Below are 17,225 nucleotides of genomic sequence, written 5' to 3' on the forward strand. Positions count from 1 at the left end.
AGAATCCCTTGGACTGCAAGGAGATCCAATCAGTCCTGAACATTCATTGGAAGGACTGATGCTAAAGCTGAAGCTCCAATACTTTGGCCACCTGCTCTGAAGAACTGATTCATTTGAAAAGACCCTGATGCTGGGAAAGACTGAAGGTGGGAGAAGGGGACGACAGAGGATGAGATGGTTGGATGGCATCACCAACTCAACGGACATGAGTTTGAGTAAACTCCGGGAGCGGTGATGGACAGGGAGGCCTGGTGTGCTGCAGTCCATGGCATTGCAAAGAGTCGGACACAACTGAGAGACTCAACTGTACTGAACTGAAGCATTTTTAAGATTTGGGCTTGTTTGAACAGAAAGAACTTCATGACAGTAGCATTTATCATAGAGAAAAACTGAAAACTGAAAACAACCTTAGGGTCCAATAATGGCAAAAGAGTTCAATGAACATGGTATGTCTACAGGGCATAAAAACATCTGTGACTTGGAGAATAATTTTAATGACATGAGATAATGCTTTGTGTGACAATCTTATGCTTCTAAAAGAATATGATCTTAGCTGTATAAAGAGCAAGAAGCTGTATAAGAGCAAGCTGTATTTACTAGCAAGAAAACATTAATGAATGAATTATTTATAATCCAAGCCTCTAGCGACTACTCTTCCATACTTGACTTGCGCCACCAGGGAGGAGAGGCACTTTTGTGTTAAATCACAAATCATGAAGGATTATATATAAAGTTGATGGAAAGTGACACCAGAGAACTGTCCGAATCATGGGAAAGTCATCAAAACCAAGGCTCTCACAGAACACACGCCCATGGGCACACACACACAAGTACCAGAGAGGGGCAATAATTGGATTATTGATAGATTCAGAAAAAGGCCCTTGGGAAAACTGATGAAACCTGCAAATATTTTTTTCTCTTATAAATTATGTTGTTGCCAATGTCAAACATAGGATGCTGACAAAGGATTCTTTTATACAATTTAGACCAAGGAAACCAAATGACACTTGATTCATTCTTTGTTCATCCTAAGGGTTGCTGTATATTTGCAGTAACAACCAACATTTTATCAAACACAAGTTGAAATAAGTTGATGGCCATAATTTGCCTCTTTTCTCAAGATAGTATCTCAAACCAACCTTTATTGTCATTTGCTCACTATTTCTATGACCTACAGTTGTCATTTTGAAAGTGAGGTTTTTCTGCTGCCCTAATCCTCAGATGAGCTTCCCCGGGGGTTCAGTGGTAAAGAATTTGCCTGCCAATGCAGGAGACCTGGGTTCAATCCCTGGTTCAGGAAGATCCCCTGGAAAAGGAAATGGCAACCCACTCCAGTATTCTTGCCTGGAAAATCCCATGGACAGAGGAGCTCGGTGGGCTATAGTCCATGGGGTTGCAAAGAGTCGGACACAACTTAGTGACTAGACAACAACAACAGTCCTTAGATGGGAGCCCGCCTGGACTTGTATCCCAGGGGAGTTGGTCAGAGTCTGCAGGGAAGTAGAGACCCCTTCCTGTTTCAAGCAGCATCTTTGTCAGCAGAAGGAACAGCCCACCTACTCAAGATGAAAGGATGAGCTGAGGGGCTTACTCTGGAAAAAGACTGCTGTTCACTGAAGCCAGAGGGGAATTCCACACCCTGTAGGAGTTCCTGGACCCCCACCCAGCAGGACCCCTTCAGATGCTGTGATTCTAAGCCTCCATAACTGGCTGGACCAGCTCCTTCCCTGCGGCAGCCCCTGAAGAAGTACAGGTGCAGAGTGGAGGTGGCAGGTGAGTGGCTGGGAACTGCCCCAACACACGCTAGCCTGGCTCCTCTCATCTTGCCCAACGTGCATTCTACTCATTATCCTGAAAGCACGATTAGGAGGCCAAGGGTCAGAGCCAGAGCCCTGGGACTGGAGCTGACCTGTACGAAGCTGGGCACGCAGATGTGTCTCTCTGTGCCTCGGTTTCCTCATCTATGAAATCAGAGCAATAGAAACTATGGGAATTCGCTGGTGGCAAGTGGGTAAGAATCCGCCCGGCAACACAGAGGACATGGGTTCGATCCCTGGTCCGGGAAGATTCCACAGGCCTAGGGGCAACTAAGCTGGTGCACCACAACTCCTGAACCCTGCCCACCTAGAGCTTGTGCTCCCCAGCAAGAGAAGCCACTGCAAGGAGAAGCCTGCGCACAACACTTGCCACAACTAGAGAAACATCTGCTTCAACTAGAGAAAGCAATGAAGACCCAGTGCAATCAAAAATAAATCAATAAATGAGTAAATACATGAAAAAAATACCTGTAGTACAGAATTTAGGAAGTAGAAATTATTATGATGTTAACATAATATTGTGCTTTAAATGGCTTATGAAGTAAAACTGACACTTGAGGATCCTGTTTACCCTGGGGTCTTTAGCACTCGCTTGTGGGGGTTGACTCGGGGACACGGGAGCCCCATGTGGTGGGCATAGGAGACGTAGAAAGAACACAGAAAGACTTGGGTTCCAAGTCCGGCAACCCTCCAGCCACCCAGCAGTGGGTCAGAGCTGTGAACTTGTGTAAGGGAGAAAATGGGTTCCTTGTACATTACTTTCTCTGATGTTAAGTCACCTACAATATTTTTATCATAGTGAAAACGATGACAGTAAGATGGCTAATCCTAACTGCACATTATCACTGAATACTTACCAGCAGCCAGACACTGTGTCGAGGTGTGGGATTTACCTTATCTGATCCCCATAAAAACCCAGAGATAATCTATTCCTCTTCCCAGTTCCGTGGCCTGAGCAAGTGATTCAGCCTTTGGGACTTTGCTCGTCAGTAAAATGTTGAGAAAGCCAGCACCTTGAGGGGTGCTGTGTAGGCTGCAGGGACAATGAACACAGCCACCAGCAATAACGCGAGCCATTAGAAAAAATCTGAGTATCAGCCATGGCTCGCAAGGAGCTTGTGCATCTTCTGCCTTTTTCAGGGGAAAAACGGCTCTCCTGGGTGCATTCAGTGGCATCGTTCAGTAGGCTACTCACTCCAGTATTGCTGGGCTTCCCCTTTGGCCCAGCTGGTAAAGAATCCACCTGCAATGTGGGAGACCTGGGTTAGATCCCTGGGTTGGGAAGATCCCCTGGAGAAGGGAAAGGCTACCTACTCCAATATTCTGGCCTGGAGAATTCCAGGGACTGTTTAGTCCATTGGGTCATAAAGAGTCAGACATGACTGAGTGACTTTCCCTTTCAGTGGCATCACGGAGGGAGCAATGTTAGGATGTAAGGTTACAGCCCCCGAGGGAGACAGACCACCACAGGCCCCACCCAGCAGGAGGCTGGAGCAGCATTATTCTGGCCAGGACTCACTCGCCTGCCTTCCCACCCAGCAAGGACCTGCAAGGACTCCTCACCTGCACTTCCCCCAGGGTGAGGGGGAGTGCCTTGAGTAAAGGCGACACTTAAGAGAAGCTCTTTTTCTTCCTCCTGCATGTCTGCAATCTAAATCTGAAACAGACCCAGGGTCCTCACTGCTGCGTGCTTGGGTTCCTCACCTGGTCTGCAGACGTGGTCACAGGACCCTAGGCTGTGACAACAGGGCAGAGGAGGCTTTTCCCAATTGGGTCCTGGTCTTTACTTCTATTTAAATCATCAACAGGCAAACACTTCCATTAAGTAAAATTATAAACCTTAACTAAAGCAATTTCCAACTTTAAAAATCTACATATAAATATGTATTTATTTGGCTATACCAGGTCTTAGCTGTGGCATGAAGGATTCTTCATCTTTCTTGTGTCTCGTGGCTTCTTTAGTTGCGGCATGTGGGATCTAGTTCCTGACTCGGGATGGAACCCGGGCCCCCTGCATTGGAAGCATGGAGTCTTAGATACTGGACCACCAGGGAAATCCCCTCCAGCTTATTTTATGTAGAAATATTCTAAATTTTCACCACATACTGTTAGTCATGGGGCTTCTCAGGTGGTGCTAGTGGTAAAAACCCTGCCTGCTGACGCAGGACACACAAGAGATGTGAGTTCGATCCCTGGGTAGGGAAGATCCCCTGAAGGAAGGAGGGCATGGCTACCCACTCCAGTATTCTTGCCTAGAGAATCCCATGGACAGAGGAGCCCAGTGGGCTACAGTCCATAGGGTCGCATAGAGTCAGACATGACTGAAGCGACTTAGCATGCATGCAGTGTTAGCCGCAGTGGGGGAAAGTGTCTTTTAAATGAAAGCAAGTCCAGTAAAGAAAAAATTACTTAAACTAGTATAGGAAGTAAGAGTGTTGAGCTAAGTGAGGGACATTTCAATTTTACACAGGAATCCCACTGCTCATTTGAAAATGACACTAATTGCTATTTTAAAAACATGACTCCCCCCAAAAAACCAGCTACAATATTTTGACTTCATAAGCTTAAACAGACACAGCTGTTTCCCCTGTACTTGTGGCTCCTTTTGGAAATATCACAATGGGGTTTTCCAACAAGATTTTGAATTTTTAGTTTGAAGGTGACATACAGCACTCTGTTTTGGGTGCCCAGCACAGGGCCCAAGCTATCTGCTGAGTGGATAGATGCTGACATAACTTTGGGAATCAGCAGCACATACTTACGCATGCCAGATTCACAATTTATAAATATTTACCATCAGGATTTGATTTTAACTTTAATTAGCCCAACTGTTAAGGATACCTCCGAAGTGAGAAATGTAATCCATTACTCTGCACCAGATGTAGCTTCCGCAGTCGGTCTTTTATCTCGGTTTATAGTGAGGGAGACACAGACATCAAATGACTAAAGCATGAGGTTTTACAGTGAACTGATTAAAACACAAAGCAGACCAACCTGGAAGATGAATTCAAGACCAAATGTAAATTAGAGAGGGTGAAAATTCCCCAAGCTGATATGCCCCCAGAAACTGAATTCTACAGATGCTCAAAAGAAGGACTGCTTGTTGAGTTCTTACTTGAAAGTCAGTTAAAAAAAGAACCATTAAGAGAGCTTGTTTTTGTTTTAGGGCATTAAAAACAGAGAGCACTGTTTGATGATGGCTGTTGCCTGTGGATCCATTTCCTGGATTCAGAAAAATCTGACTATGAGATGACACCTTCCCAGGTGTGTTTATCAGCACATTAACTGGTGGAGGTGCACGTCTAAAAAAAACAAATGCAGAGTCAAATCCTCTCACTACATTCCATAGGAATTTACCATCTAGTTCAGTGCCTCCCAGCCTCTCCAACCAATACGCACTTACTACAAAGCTGAAAAGTGTGTACTCCTTGCTCGCTCTGAAAACTCTCCTTGAGATAGTCTACTTTCTGCACAGCCCAGAAGCCAAGAGGCTTCTCGTCTAGTTTCACTTCCTTAGTTTGTATTCTGAAGAAAGCTGCGAATTCCTCTTCTTTTCCAATAGGCGAAGTTATCTTGGGCAACTGCCGGCAAGTCCGCACACTCGACGTGCCTCGCCTTGCTTTGTACACACTCACCAACATCCTCCCAAGAAGAAGCCGCCCGCTCCTGCCAGCCCCAGGAGAGATGGGGGTGGGTAGGAAAACTCTAACAAAAGGAGGAAGCCAGACCCCCGGTACAGCTATTGCCTGCTGTGGGCGCGCACTCTGGTCCGGGTCCGATAAGGACATACCACCCTCCATCAAGCAGAGGCCGTGTCCTAACCACGGTGCTGCGTGCTCTTACACACGCCTCCCTTTACCTGATTCTTACACCAACCCTGTGTAAGAGACACCTGTGAGGCTGGGATGAGTGGCCCCATTTAACACGGGAGTAAACTAAGCCAGAAAGATGTTCAGCAGATTACGGGAAGCCACTTTGCTGGGGAAAGGGCTTTCTTGGTGGCTCAGCAGTAAAGAATCCATCTGTCCATGCGGGAGACCTGGGTTCAAACCTGGATCGGGAAGATCCCCTGGAGAAGGAAATGGCAACCCACTCTAGTATCCTCATCTGGGAAATCCCATGGGCAGAGGAGCCTGGTGGGCTACAACCCACGGGGTCGCAAAGAGTCAGACAAGACTTAGCGACTAAACAACAGCAGCAACTGGGTTGGGAGTGGCACCAAAGGACTTGAGTGCAGGTCTGTCTGAAGCCACAGCCTGCCCGCTGACCTGCGAGGTTACAGGGCCTCGGGCATCCCACCCTGGAGAACCTGCCACCCCTTGTACCACCACCACAAATTCGGCCTTACCTGCCTATTACCCATGCTACTTGGCATGTTATTTTTCTTTCACTTGATGAGTTAGTTACAGTTTTTTCCTAACATATGTTACAAAAGCATGTAAATGCCCCAGGAACCCTCCCACCCTCCCCCTTAACCCTGGGCTCCAGTAGGATGAGCCACACCCAGGCAGGCCCTCCATTGAGGAGTCTGGGTCCCTTCTGGGCAGACTCTTCAGTCAACTGGCAGTTGTGACCTGAAGCAGACTGGAATTAGATGTGTGCACATTGCTGACAAGGTCTCAGGGGAGAGAAAGGGTCTCACATTGTACTGGGAACGTTTCTCTAAGCCAAGGATGGAAAATCTATGGCCTTCAGGCCCACCTCCTGTTTGTGTAAATAAAGTTTTACTGGCATCCAGTCACACTCATTTGCTGAGGTACCACTGGTGGCTATTTGCACGTTAGAGAGACCAGTTGAGAGGTCGCTACAGAGACTGTAGGGCTTCCCTGGTGGCTCAGATGGTAAAGAATCTGCCTGCCACGCAGGAGACCTGGGTTCGATCCCTGGGTTGGAAAGATCCCTTGGAGATGGGAAGGGCAACCCACTCCAGTATTCTTGCCTGGAGAATCCCATGGACAGAGGAGCTTGGCAGACTACAGTCCATGGGGTTGCAAAGAGTCAGATACAATGAACACTTTCACTTTCCAGAGACCACAGCCTAAAATGTTCACTGTCTGACCATGTGCAGGGCAAATTTGCTGGTAAATATCAGTCAAGAGATAATATGCACATTACCTATGATTCTACTGATGGGTAAATGTGAATCAAGTTTAACTCAATTTCATGTTTACTTACTGAGTGGCTACTAAGTGATAATCTTGGCTAGGAGCTGGGTTTACACAGATGAACAAAGCAGGGACTCCATTTTCTGGAGGAAGCAGGATGGAAAGAAATAATTTCAATACGACCCAGTATTAGATGTCAGAGCAGGGTTTGATGTTTCATTTTTCCTGTGAAGCAGACCCTGGAAACCTGACCTTTTTGTTCTTTAAAACTCTGAAATTCTAACATCATAATATTACATGGGCTAAGATCTCTCACTCCAGTTTTTTTTTTTTTTTTTGCATAAATAGAGATGAAACTATAATTCTGTGAAATTACTCATTAACTTTTACAGGAAAGATCAACTTATTGAAATTTTTCATAATTGCCAAATTCGCTCTGGGCTTTCTACTACACAGTTCTAATCTCTGTGTGGAGAATGGAGAAAAGAAAAGGTATCAAGACATCAAGCGAAGCAGGGTCAGCGAAAGAGCTAGACTTTTTTTTTTCTTTTAAGACTGAGTTTTTAAATTAAAATCTGTTATTAACTGGGTCACACATTAACTCTCTGCTGAAAAAGGCATAAGGGATACAGACAATGGCCAAGGGTCCCGACTAAGATTCTATCATCTTCTGCCCTTGCAACTCCAACGAAGTATCAGGTGAAAGAAAGTGAAAGTCGCTCAATTGTGTCTGACTCTCTGTGAACCCATAGACTATACAGTCCACGGAATTCTCCAGGCCAGAATACTGCAGTGGGTGGCCTTTCCCTTCTCCAGGGGATCTTCCCAACCCAGGGATCCAACCCAGGTCTCCCATATTGCAGGCGGATTCTTCACCAGTGAGCCACCAGGGAAGCCCCAAGGTGAATCAAGGGGAAGACCACTTTCTACATCCCATGGAAGTGATGAAATTAACTATCCTCGGGCAGAGCGAATGAAGACGGGAAATAACAGTGCTGCTTCACACCTGTGCAACTGCCCTGCCCTGAAAACTATTTATTTGTCCTGGCTATTGACAACTTTTCCAGATCATACAAAGACTTTTTTTCTCTTTTTTTTTTTTTTGAGCTTCAAAAGGAGAAACAGAATGCATCCGTTTCTAGGGCAACCTGAGCTCGGAAGCTCAAGGCTTTGATTCACAGAGAGCATCCCTACACACGCGGTGGCCCGTTATATAGTAACACCCCTCCTCCTCATTTACCTCATCCCATTTAGAAATTAATGCCACAATGTGAGATGATTGTTGATGCTCATTATTAAATCATTTATTCATCCCACACAATGATTCAGAATTATTCATTAAGCTTGCTGGAAGGAAGCTGGGTGTTACCTCCAAGTGGTGGTTTGAGGAGGGGTGTGCTCTTTAAAAGGATATTTTATAACAACACAATTATCATAATTAAAAACTACCCTGATATTCTGATGAGCTTTTGACATATTTTTGAGGACTGGCATTTTAGCACATGGAGATAAATGAGACTGAAATAGTATTAGGGAATAATATTGCTGTGGGGGATAAAAAAGCTGGAGGCAGTATTAAATACCATCTGTCATCATCACCCCCAATTTGATCACGGTCTTTAAGTTAATGAATTTCACAAAATGTCATTTGAACTGCTGGCTTTCCGATATGAGTTCCAGAATCACGTGGCCGTGACCTGAGCTCCTGCATCAATGAGTCGTGGGGGCCTGCATTCCCCATAGCAGCCCACCTACCCGTGCTCCCAAACCCAGTAGGCCACGCAGGCTGCCACGGAGCTGTGACTACATCTGATCTCTCTCTCTGCCCAGCGGTGCCTGCGGCTTGTTCTGAGTCTGAAAGGTCATTAGGCAAAGGGCCTGGTTTGGGAAGCCACGCCAATTGGCAGGTGACTGCAGGAAGGGCACCCTTCTTTCTGCTTCTCCCTGGTGGAGCAGGTCTAGGGGAAGACTGCAAGGCTAGTGACCAAGAAAAGCAGCCTGTTCACACATGAAGGGGTTGCCTGGTGGAACAGCAAGGGGCCACTCGGGAAGAGAGCAATCAACTGCGAGGTGAGCCTGGAAAGTGAGTATGGGGGTCAGAACACAGTCACACGCATGGCCTCACCCAAGACGGAAGGACCAAACTTAGAGCACTTGCCTGACACTTGAACACACCACGCAGAGGCTGCATGCAGGAGCTCCACAGAGTGGGACCTGGCCTTCCAGCAGGCACGTCGTGGGTGCTAAACAGAGAAACGAGCTGGGTTGATCAGCTCCTGGGCCGTCGGCCACTGAGTGAAGGAGCCTGAGGCAGAGGTTCAGTTCTTCTCTCATTCCACAAACACCAATGAAGCATTCATTACGAGCTAAGACCTGGGCCAGGCCTCCCCTGCACTCAGGGAGCTCCGAGTCTAGGGGGCTTCAACACCTACAAATGCATTGGAAACAAGGGAAGCTGGAGAAGAACCCAGTGGGTGGGGCTGGGGACTCCTTGTGCAGAAGGTGAGATGGCATTGGCCTGATGAAATGGAAGAGGCAGAGACAGTGGTGAAGGGTGAAGTCTTATCCTAAGGGTGAGGGGCCTCAGAAGGGTAGATGCTGTGGGGCTACACACCCGTCTGGCTATAGGTGGAGAATGAGCCAGGATGGAGCAAGAGTGGGCCAGGAACTCAGGACTATTGCTACAACCCAGATGCCAGGCAGTGGTGGCCTAAAGAAGCGGACAGGCTGGAGAGATATTAAAGAGGCAGGATTAAAGGCACAGGAGGTATCAGTCTTCCTGGGCAACAAGGCCCGAAACTAGAGGTGAATCCACCAGCGTTCCCGTGCCCGATGCCATTACGAGCTGATAAGACTATTAACAACAGCCAAGATGTAAGAAGCAACTCAAGTGCCCAGCAACAGATGATTCGATTAAGAAGATGGGGCATATACATACACAAATGCGCGTGCGTGCGTGCGCACACACACACACACACACACAGAAACAATGAAATATTACTCAGCCATAAAAAAGAAACACTACCATCAGCAGCAAAATGTGAATGACGCTAAAGACTATTACGCCCAGTGAAATAAGTCAGAGAAAGACAAATACAATATGATATCATGTGTACGTGGAATCTAAAAAATAATACAAATGGACGTATATGCAAAACAGGAACAGACTTACAGACACAATAAGCAAACTTGTGTTACTTCCTGGGGAAAGAAGAGGGACAAATTAGGGGGTATGGGATTAACAGAGACAGACCACTATATATGAAAGGAATAAGTAATGAGGATACACTGTATAGAACACGGAATTATATCCAATATCCTGCAGTAACTTATAATGCAGTATAGGCCCCCAAAATACTGAGTCACAATGTTACATACCTGAAACTAACACAACATTGTAAATCAATTATACTTCAGTTTTTTTTTTTTTTTTAAAGAGCAAGTAAGAAAACTAGTTCGTCTGCTCTGTCTCGTGCTTAGCAAGATCATAACCTTGATTATGACTTGACCTTCCATGTTGTTCGGCCTACAGGGAGAGACTGCCCTGCTGGGGTGAGGGGGACGGTTTCAGCCCTGCTCCAAATTAATACAATGCTGTTCTGGTGGTGCATCAGGCTCTGTGAGCTGGGGCAATTGGAGCCCACCCCTGAGACACAGACCAGCTCTGGGTGCACCGTCAAGCCCTCCCTGAGCTCAGGGGAGCTGCAGCCCTGACGCGCGAGGAGGCTGGTGCATCTCAGACTCAGTGCCACCGTCTGGGGTTCCTGGTGGGCGGGCAGCAGGCTTTCCTCGACCTGTGAGAGTTGGGGGGCGGGGCTCCCTCTTTGGAAGTGTCTCCACTCTCAGTATCTGGGGGTGTTCGTGGGCTGCCCATGCTCGTCCTACGAAGGATGAGAAACCCAGAACCACACGCCACTCAAGGGTGTGGGTGCCAAGGACACAGGACAAAGAGCAGCCACGGGGATGGCATTCGCATGGCTTAACATTTGATATGAGAGGGATCGTTTCAGTGGCATGAAGCGCTCTCGCTGGCATCACTCTCTGTTACAAAGCAGTTTCCGCGGGGGTGCTGCTGCCATCTTGACACTTCATTTCCTTGTCATCAGCAACGGTTCTCTGCACCAACTCAAGCATGGCAGAAAATTTCAAAGGCCTTAATAGAAGTTTTCCAACTTCATCTCCATGGAACAGTTGGAAAATGTCACCAATTATGCAAGCTTTTTGTAAAATGTCTCGAAAAGAGAGAAGGGCCTATTGTCCTTTCTGCAAGTAAATGTGAACACATTTAATGCTCAAAGATGAAAAGAGTGTCAGGAGTTGGTTTTTTTTTTTTTTCATGTCATAAAGGCTTTTATTGTGAGGTAGTGTTTTTATTTTTCCCTTCTTTCTCCTGATCTTATTTTATCTTAATTGGAACATAACTGCTTTACAATGTTGTGCTGGTTTTTGCCACACAATAACGCGAATGTGTCATAATTATATGGGCTCAGATGGTAAAGAATCCGTACGCCAATGCAGGAGACCCTGGTTCAATCCCTGGGTGGGGAAGATCCCCTGGAGAAGGGAATGGCTACCCACTCTAGCATTATTGCCTGGGAAATCCCATGAACAGAGGAGCCTGGTGAGCTACAGTTTATTGTGAGGTAGTATTTTTATTTTTTCCCTTTTTTCCTGATCTTTTTATTTTAATTGGAGGATAACTGCTTTATAATGTTGTGTTGGTTTCAGCCATACAACAAGGTGAATGAGTCATAATTATAATTCCTTCTTGAGCCTCCCACCTCTCCAGGTCATCACAAACCCCAGGCTGGGCTCCCTGTGTTATATAGCAGCTTCCCACTAGATAGGGATTTTTCTTTTTTTTTTTTTAATGAATGTTTGCTACTGGGTTAGACCACTTCCTTCTCCTTCAGTTCAGTTCAGTTCAGTCACTCAGTCGTGTCCGACTCTTTGCGACCCCATGAACTGCAGTATGTCAGGCCTCCCTGTCCATCACCAAATCCCGGAGTTCACACAAACCCATGTCCATCAAGTTGGTGATGCCATCCAACCATCTCATCCTCTGTCATCCCCTTCTCCTCCTGCCCTCAATCTTTCCCAGCACCAGGGTCTTTTTCAATGAGTCAGCTCTTCTGAACACCCAGGACTGATCTCCTTTAGGATTGACTGGTTGGATCTCCTTGCAGTCCAAGGGACTCTCAAGAGTCTTCTCCAAAACCACAGTTCAAAAGCATCAATTCTTCAGCGCTCAGCTTTCTTTATAGTCCAACTCTCACATCCATACATGACCACTGGAAAACCATAGCCTTGACTAGGTGGACCTTTGTTGGCAACGTAATGTCTCTGCTTTTTAATATGCTGTCTAGGTTGGTCATAACTTTCTTTCCAAGGAGTAAGCGCCTTTTAATTTCATGGCTGCAATCACCATCTGCAGTGATTTTGGAGCCCAGAAAAATAAAGTCAGCCACTGTTTCCACTGTTTCCCCATCTGTTTGCCATGAATCCTTCTCCCTACACTCTAGCAAATAAAAGAATGTATTTAAATTTTAGAAGGATTTGATGAAGTACACTCTTGGAAGGATCTGAAAGGAGGCATTAGGGCCAAAACAAGAGACATAACAGTTGTCACAACTGGAATCCTGCCAAGTCACTGGTGATGCAGGGAATGAGCTGAGAATGCGCCACTTCTCAGGAAAGGAAAACTGCAGGGGCTCCCGGGAGGAGAAATGAGCTGTGCGGGCTGGTGAGGCACAAGGTGCCGCCGGGGCTGGAGATCCATGGTGGCAGGGCATCTTCATTTTGTGTGTGTGTGCCTGCACACGAGTACCCGTCATGTGCATGATTAGCTTGAAGTTCATAGCAGGGTAAGATCAAACTAAATAGATTTCTTCACCTACTTCTGGAGGAGAACTCGGTCCACCTCATAAAGGAACAGGGATGAGGCTCCCTGACCTGCTCTGTAGCCGCATCCCAGGATTTCCCTGGGTTACGTCTAATCCCAGTAGGAAGTGTGGCTCTTAAAACATCGTCTGCCCCTGGGCAAATTCCTGCTTCCCAGAGCAATAAGAAAAGATAACCCTGGCCCCTGCCTTCGCCTGGGGCACCTACAGCCACACTCACACACCCCTCCCATACCCCCAGCCTTCAGGGTCTCCATTCTCAGCAGTGAGCAGTTACAGTTCAGCCCTCCGCTAGCGGGCTGCTCTAACGCAGTCGGGGTGTCTTCTCAGCGAAGCGTCACAGCCATCCTGTGAGAACTGCCTCCGCTGTTCCTACTTGACAGACGAGGAAGCTGAAGCTCGCAGGCTAAGGTCGCGTGGGCACCAGTGGCAGAGCTGGGTGACAACCCAGTTCAGTCCAAGGCCCCGCCCTCTCTCCCCTCGGCCTGGAGAAGGATCTGGACGCCTCGTCTCCAGACCAGGCTCTCCCCACCGCCCCGCCCCCTCCCCGCAGTCCTGGGCCTACCTGCCTCCACGAACTTATCCGCCATCTCCTTCCGCAGGGCCTTGGTGAGGTTGAAGTAGTCGTCGTCCTCGTCGATGCTCCGCAGGAAGAGCGGGATATGCTGGAAGACCACCGCGTGCCGGCAGGTGCGCTGTCTCGCGGTGCGCAGCTGCTGGTCCAGCCAGTGGTCATGCTCCTGCTTCAGGGCGGGGCACCTGGAGGCGTCGTACAGGAACTGGGAGTTGAGAACGAGGAACAGGACACCCCCGACCCAGAAGCTAAAGTAGTCGTCTCCCCAAGTCCGCTGGAACTCCGCGATGGTCTCGGGGGTGGGGACGTTGCCCACGTCGTGGTTGCCGCTGACCACCACCAGCGGGATGTCTCTGTCCACGGTCCTGAGCACCCGCTGCAGGTCCTCTGTCTGTTCCTTCCGCCAGGGCCTCCCTGCAAGAGAGGGCCCTGTTCTGAAACGGCTGAGGCTGTTCCTGCCTTTGCTAACATCAAATAAGAGAGAGTAATCTAGAAATCCACTCAACGGGACCCATGGAAACTACAAAGAGCAGTCATGCTAAAAACAAATCAATATGTGAGGTGGGGAACCTCTGTCCCCCTTCCCATGGACATTCAGCAACTAGGTGGCCACCCGACCCAAGGTTGCTGACTGAGCTGATGGTACAGGCTCATTCTAATTGTAAATATTAGTGAAGCTGAATTTCTATCTTTTATTTATAAAATAAATAGAAATAGTTTCTGCCCTGCTTCAAGGGGTCATCAACTGCACCCCTGAGGTGTGTGGACACAGTTGTGAATGCTAACCTCCAACAACAGGTATTTACGTTTTCTTTTTTTTTCACAATACACATGACTCTGCAGACTGTGTGACCACCTTTATGGGAAAATTTTTGAATCCAAATGGCTACATCAACTGGCTTGTGCATCCTGTCAAACCTCCCTCTTACGGAGGAAGACGTATTTTATATTCTACTGACAGTGTCTAGGGGCTTCCCAGGTAGCTCAGTGATAAAGAGTCTGCCTGCAGCGCAGGAGCCGCAGAAAGACGCAGGTTCGATCCCTGGGTTGGGAAGATCCCCTGGAGGAAGGCATGGCAACCCACTCCAGTACTCTTGCCTGGAGAATCCCATGGACAGAGGAGCCTGGCAGGCTACAGTCCACAGGGCTGCAAAGAGTTGGATACAACTGAAGTGACTTTCCACGCACACATGCACACAATAGTGTCTATGAGTGTAGAGGCTTAGTGCCCTAAGGTGAAGCACATTCCCCCTGGGACTCCAGAGTCATCACGGAGATGACTGTTTGGACAAAGAGTGAGGTTCCCCCCTTCCTCAGCTTCCTGGCTTCCACACTCCCTGCAATAATGTTTTAAAAGCCTTAATAAATGGGTTTTGAAATGACCAATTTAACCTCGGATCTGTTTCTTTTTGTGCTAATATATTCAACAAATATTTATCGAGTGTATTTATAACATACACGATGTGTAAGGTACTGACTTAGTTACCTGGGGGTGAGGTATGAGTCAGAGACATAAACCCTTCCTTTCAAACTGGTAAGTCAGATATTCTGTCAAGTAAATTACAGCAGCACACCTATCTGTATCAGATATTACTAAAAGTGATTGAGAAAACTAGAGTGGGGAAGGAACAGAATTCCTGATAGTTCTCAGGTTAAAAGACAGCAAAAGAAAAACAGTGAAAGAAAGCAACCCACCTTCACAAGGGATGATTAAAAACTCACCTGAAAAATCCTGCCACGAGCAGATGAAAATTATACCCCACATTCCATTTCCATCATGAATTATAAAGAAAGCAGAAAAATCTTTACAAAGCAATTACAGCTAAGATCATAAAGCAGAAGTATAGTCTAGAAGGTCAGAAAAAAGGCAAATGTGAAATAGGAACTGCTAGAACTCAGAGCCTGTTGGGCTACTGACCTCCATGGGGTCACAGAACAGTCAGACATGACTTAGAGACAGGCAGACAGACAGACAGACAGACAGAGAGAGAGAGAGAACCAACTCAGGCAAGAAAGACAGGGAAAAGACAAAGTCATTTCAGCAATTACAACCACAAGGAGATCAGCAGTAGTGAACTTCCCTTTGCTGTTAGGTCGCTAAGTCATGTCTGACTCTTTGTGACACTATGGGATTTCCCAGGCAAGAGTACTGGAGTGGGTTATCATTTCCTCCTCCAGGGGATCTTCTCAACCCAGCGAATCAGACCCGCATCTCCTGCTTGGCAGGTGGATTCTTACCACTAAGCCACCTGGGAAGTCCTGAGATTCTCTTTACGGCCAAGTACAGGCCTGCTTTTCTAAATATCCCACGACAGTATGCAAAGAATGCGCATTCTCTAACTGTTGAACGTGGAATCCCTCGTATTTCCACTCAATCAAATGTGTCAATGGGGTGATTCAAATCTTCTATGTCATTATTCTTTGCTTTTGGCCTATTGAATCTATATCAGTTTCTGAAAGATTTGGTTAGGTCCCACTGTAATTATGGATCAATCCATTTCTCCTTATAATTTTGCCAAGTCTGGTGTTCACTTACTTTTAGCTATGTTGTTAGATGCTTCAGAGTTCAGAATTCCCATATCTCACAGAAATATTTTTATGTTTAATCCTAATAAAATACATTAAAAAAAAAGAAACAGGTAGATCTATATTGACGTTCTGGAAAGATCTGTAATATAAATTAAATTAAACAGGAAAGACATAGAGGGGTAAAACTTACACACGTTTTAGAAAGGCTTATACATATTCATTATCTTATGGATAGAACTTTTCCAGAGATACAAAGGAAACTATTAACTCCAGTTAAAGCTAGGAAACAGAATTGGGAAGTGAAGGAAACTTTCATATTTGGTTTAAAACCCTTTATACTATATTTTGAAAGTTCCTTCCTTTCTTCCTCACTTTTTGCAAGCTTATGTATCATTTTCATTTTAAAAAAGAATTAAATTTTAGGGCTTCCCTGGTGGCTCAGGGGTAAAGAATCTGTCTGCCAATGCAGGAGACATGGACTTGATACCTGGTCTGGGAATATTCCACATGCTATGAAACAACTGAGCCTGTGCCTGACAGCTATTTAGCCTGTGCTCTAGAGGCTGGAACTGCAACCACTGAGCCCATGTGCTGCAATTACTGAAGCCTGTGCACCCGAGAGCCTATGTTCTGCAAGAAGAGAGGCCACCACAATGAGAAACCCTCACATCACAACTAGAGAGTAGCCCCTGCTCCCCACAACTAGCAGCAAAGACCAGCACAGCCAAAAATAAGTAAATAAATTAAATTTTTTTAAAAATTAGAATTTTAAAAGCTTATTATTTTCATTTTTTTTTTTTTTTTAAATTTTAAAAAGTCCGTAGCTCCGGGATCCTAAGGAGGAAAGAAGATTCGGGGGAGGCCAGTCAGGTGGCTGTATTTCCAGTGGATCCCAATCTTGGGGTGAGTGGAATTTTCTGGAGAAAGGCTGGCTGACCCACAGTAAGAGCTCAGGTGAGGAGAAGAGCAGGTCCTGCCTGGCAATGGGGACCAGGAAGCCTCTCCCTCGGTGGTGCTGGGGATTTGCCTGTAGCCAGCATCTGCCTCGTCACTAGTCTGGCCTGACCCTGAGGCTCCTGATTTGAAGAGGCCATCGACTGACGTTGCTTCCTTAGCTAACCTTGGACTGTGCTGTGTTGATTCTAATGCCCTCTAATACCCCAATGGTCAGCTCTTTTACCAAGTGAACAGACCGCTGGTTCAGTTCAGTTCAGTTCAGTCGCTTAGTCGTGTCTGACTCTTTGCGACCCCATGAATTGCAGCACGCCAGGCCTCCCTGTCCATCACCATCTCCTGGAGT

The 17,225-nt window shown here is 46.7% G+C and overlaps 1 protein-coding gene across 3 annotated transcripts in view; it reads right to left on the reverse strand.

Annotated features, from left to right (window-relative positions):
- CPPED1 (calcineurin like phosphoesterase domain containing 1) overlaps nucleotides 1-17,225 on the reverse strand; it is a 131,741-nt gene that overhangs the window by 22,227 nt on the left and 92,289 nt on the right. For all 3 annotated transcript variants that reach the window (XM_004020780.5, XM_042240670.1, XM_042240669.2), the window contains exon 3: nucleotides 13,388-13,810. In XM_004020780.5, the coding sequence (XP_004020829.1) occupies nucleotides 13,388-13,810 (423 nt within the window). The remainder of the gene's footprint in view (nucleotides 1-13,387; nucleotides 13,811-17,225) is intronic.

This window comes from Ovis aries, chromosome 24 (assembly GCF_016772045.2).
Source record: "Ovis aries strain OAR_USU_Benz2616 breed Rambouillet chromosome 24, ARS-UI_Ramb_v3.0, whole genome shotgun sequence".
Taxonomy (NCBI): domain Eukaryota; kingdom Metazoa; phylum Chordata; class Mammalia; order Artiodactyla; family Bovidae; genus Ovis; species Ovis aries.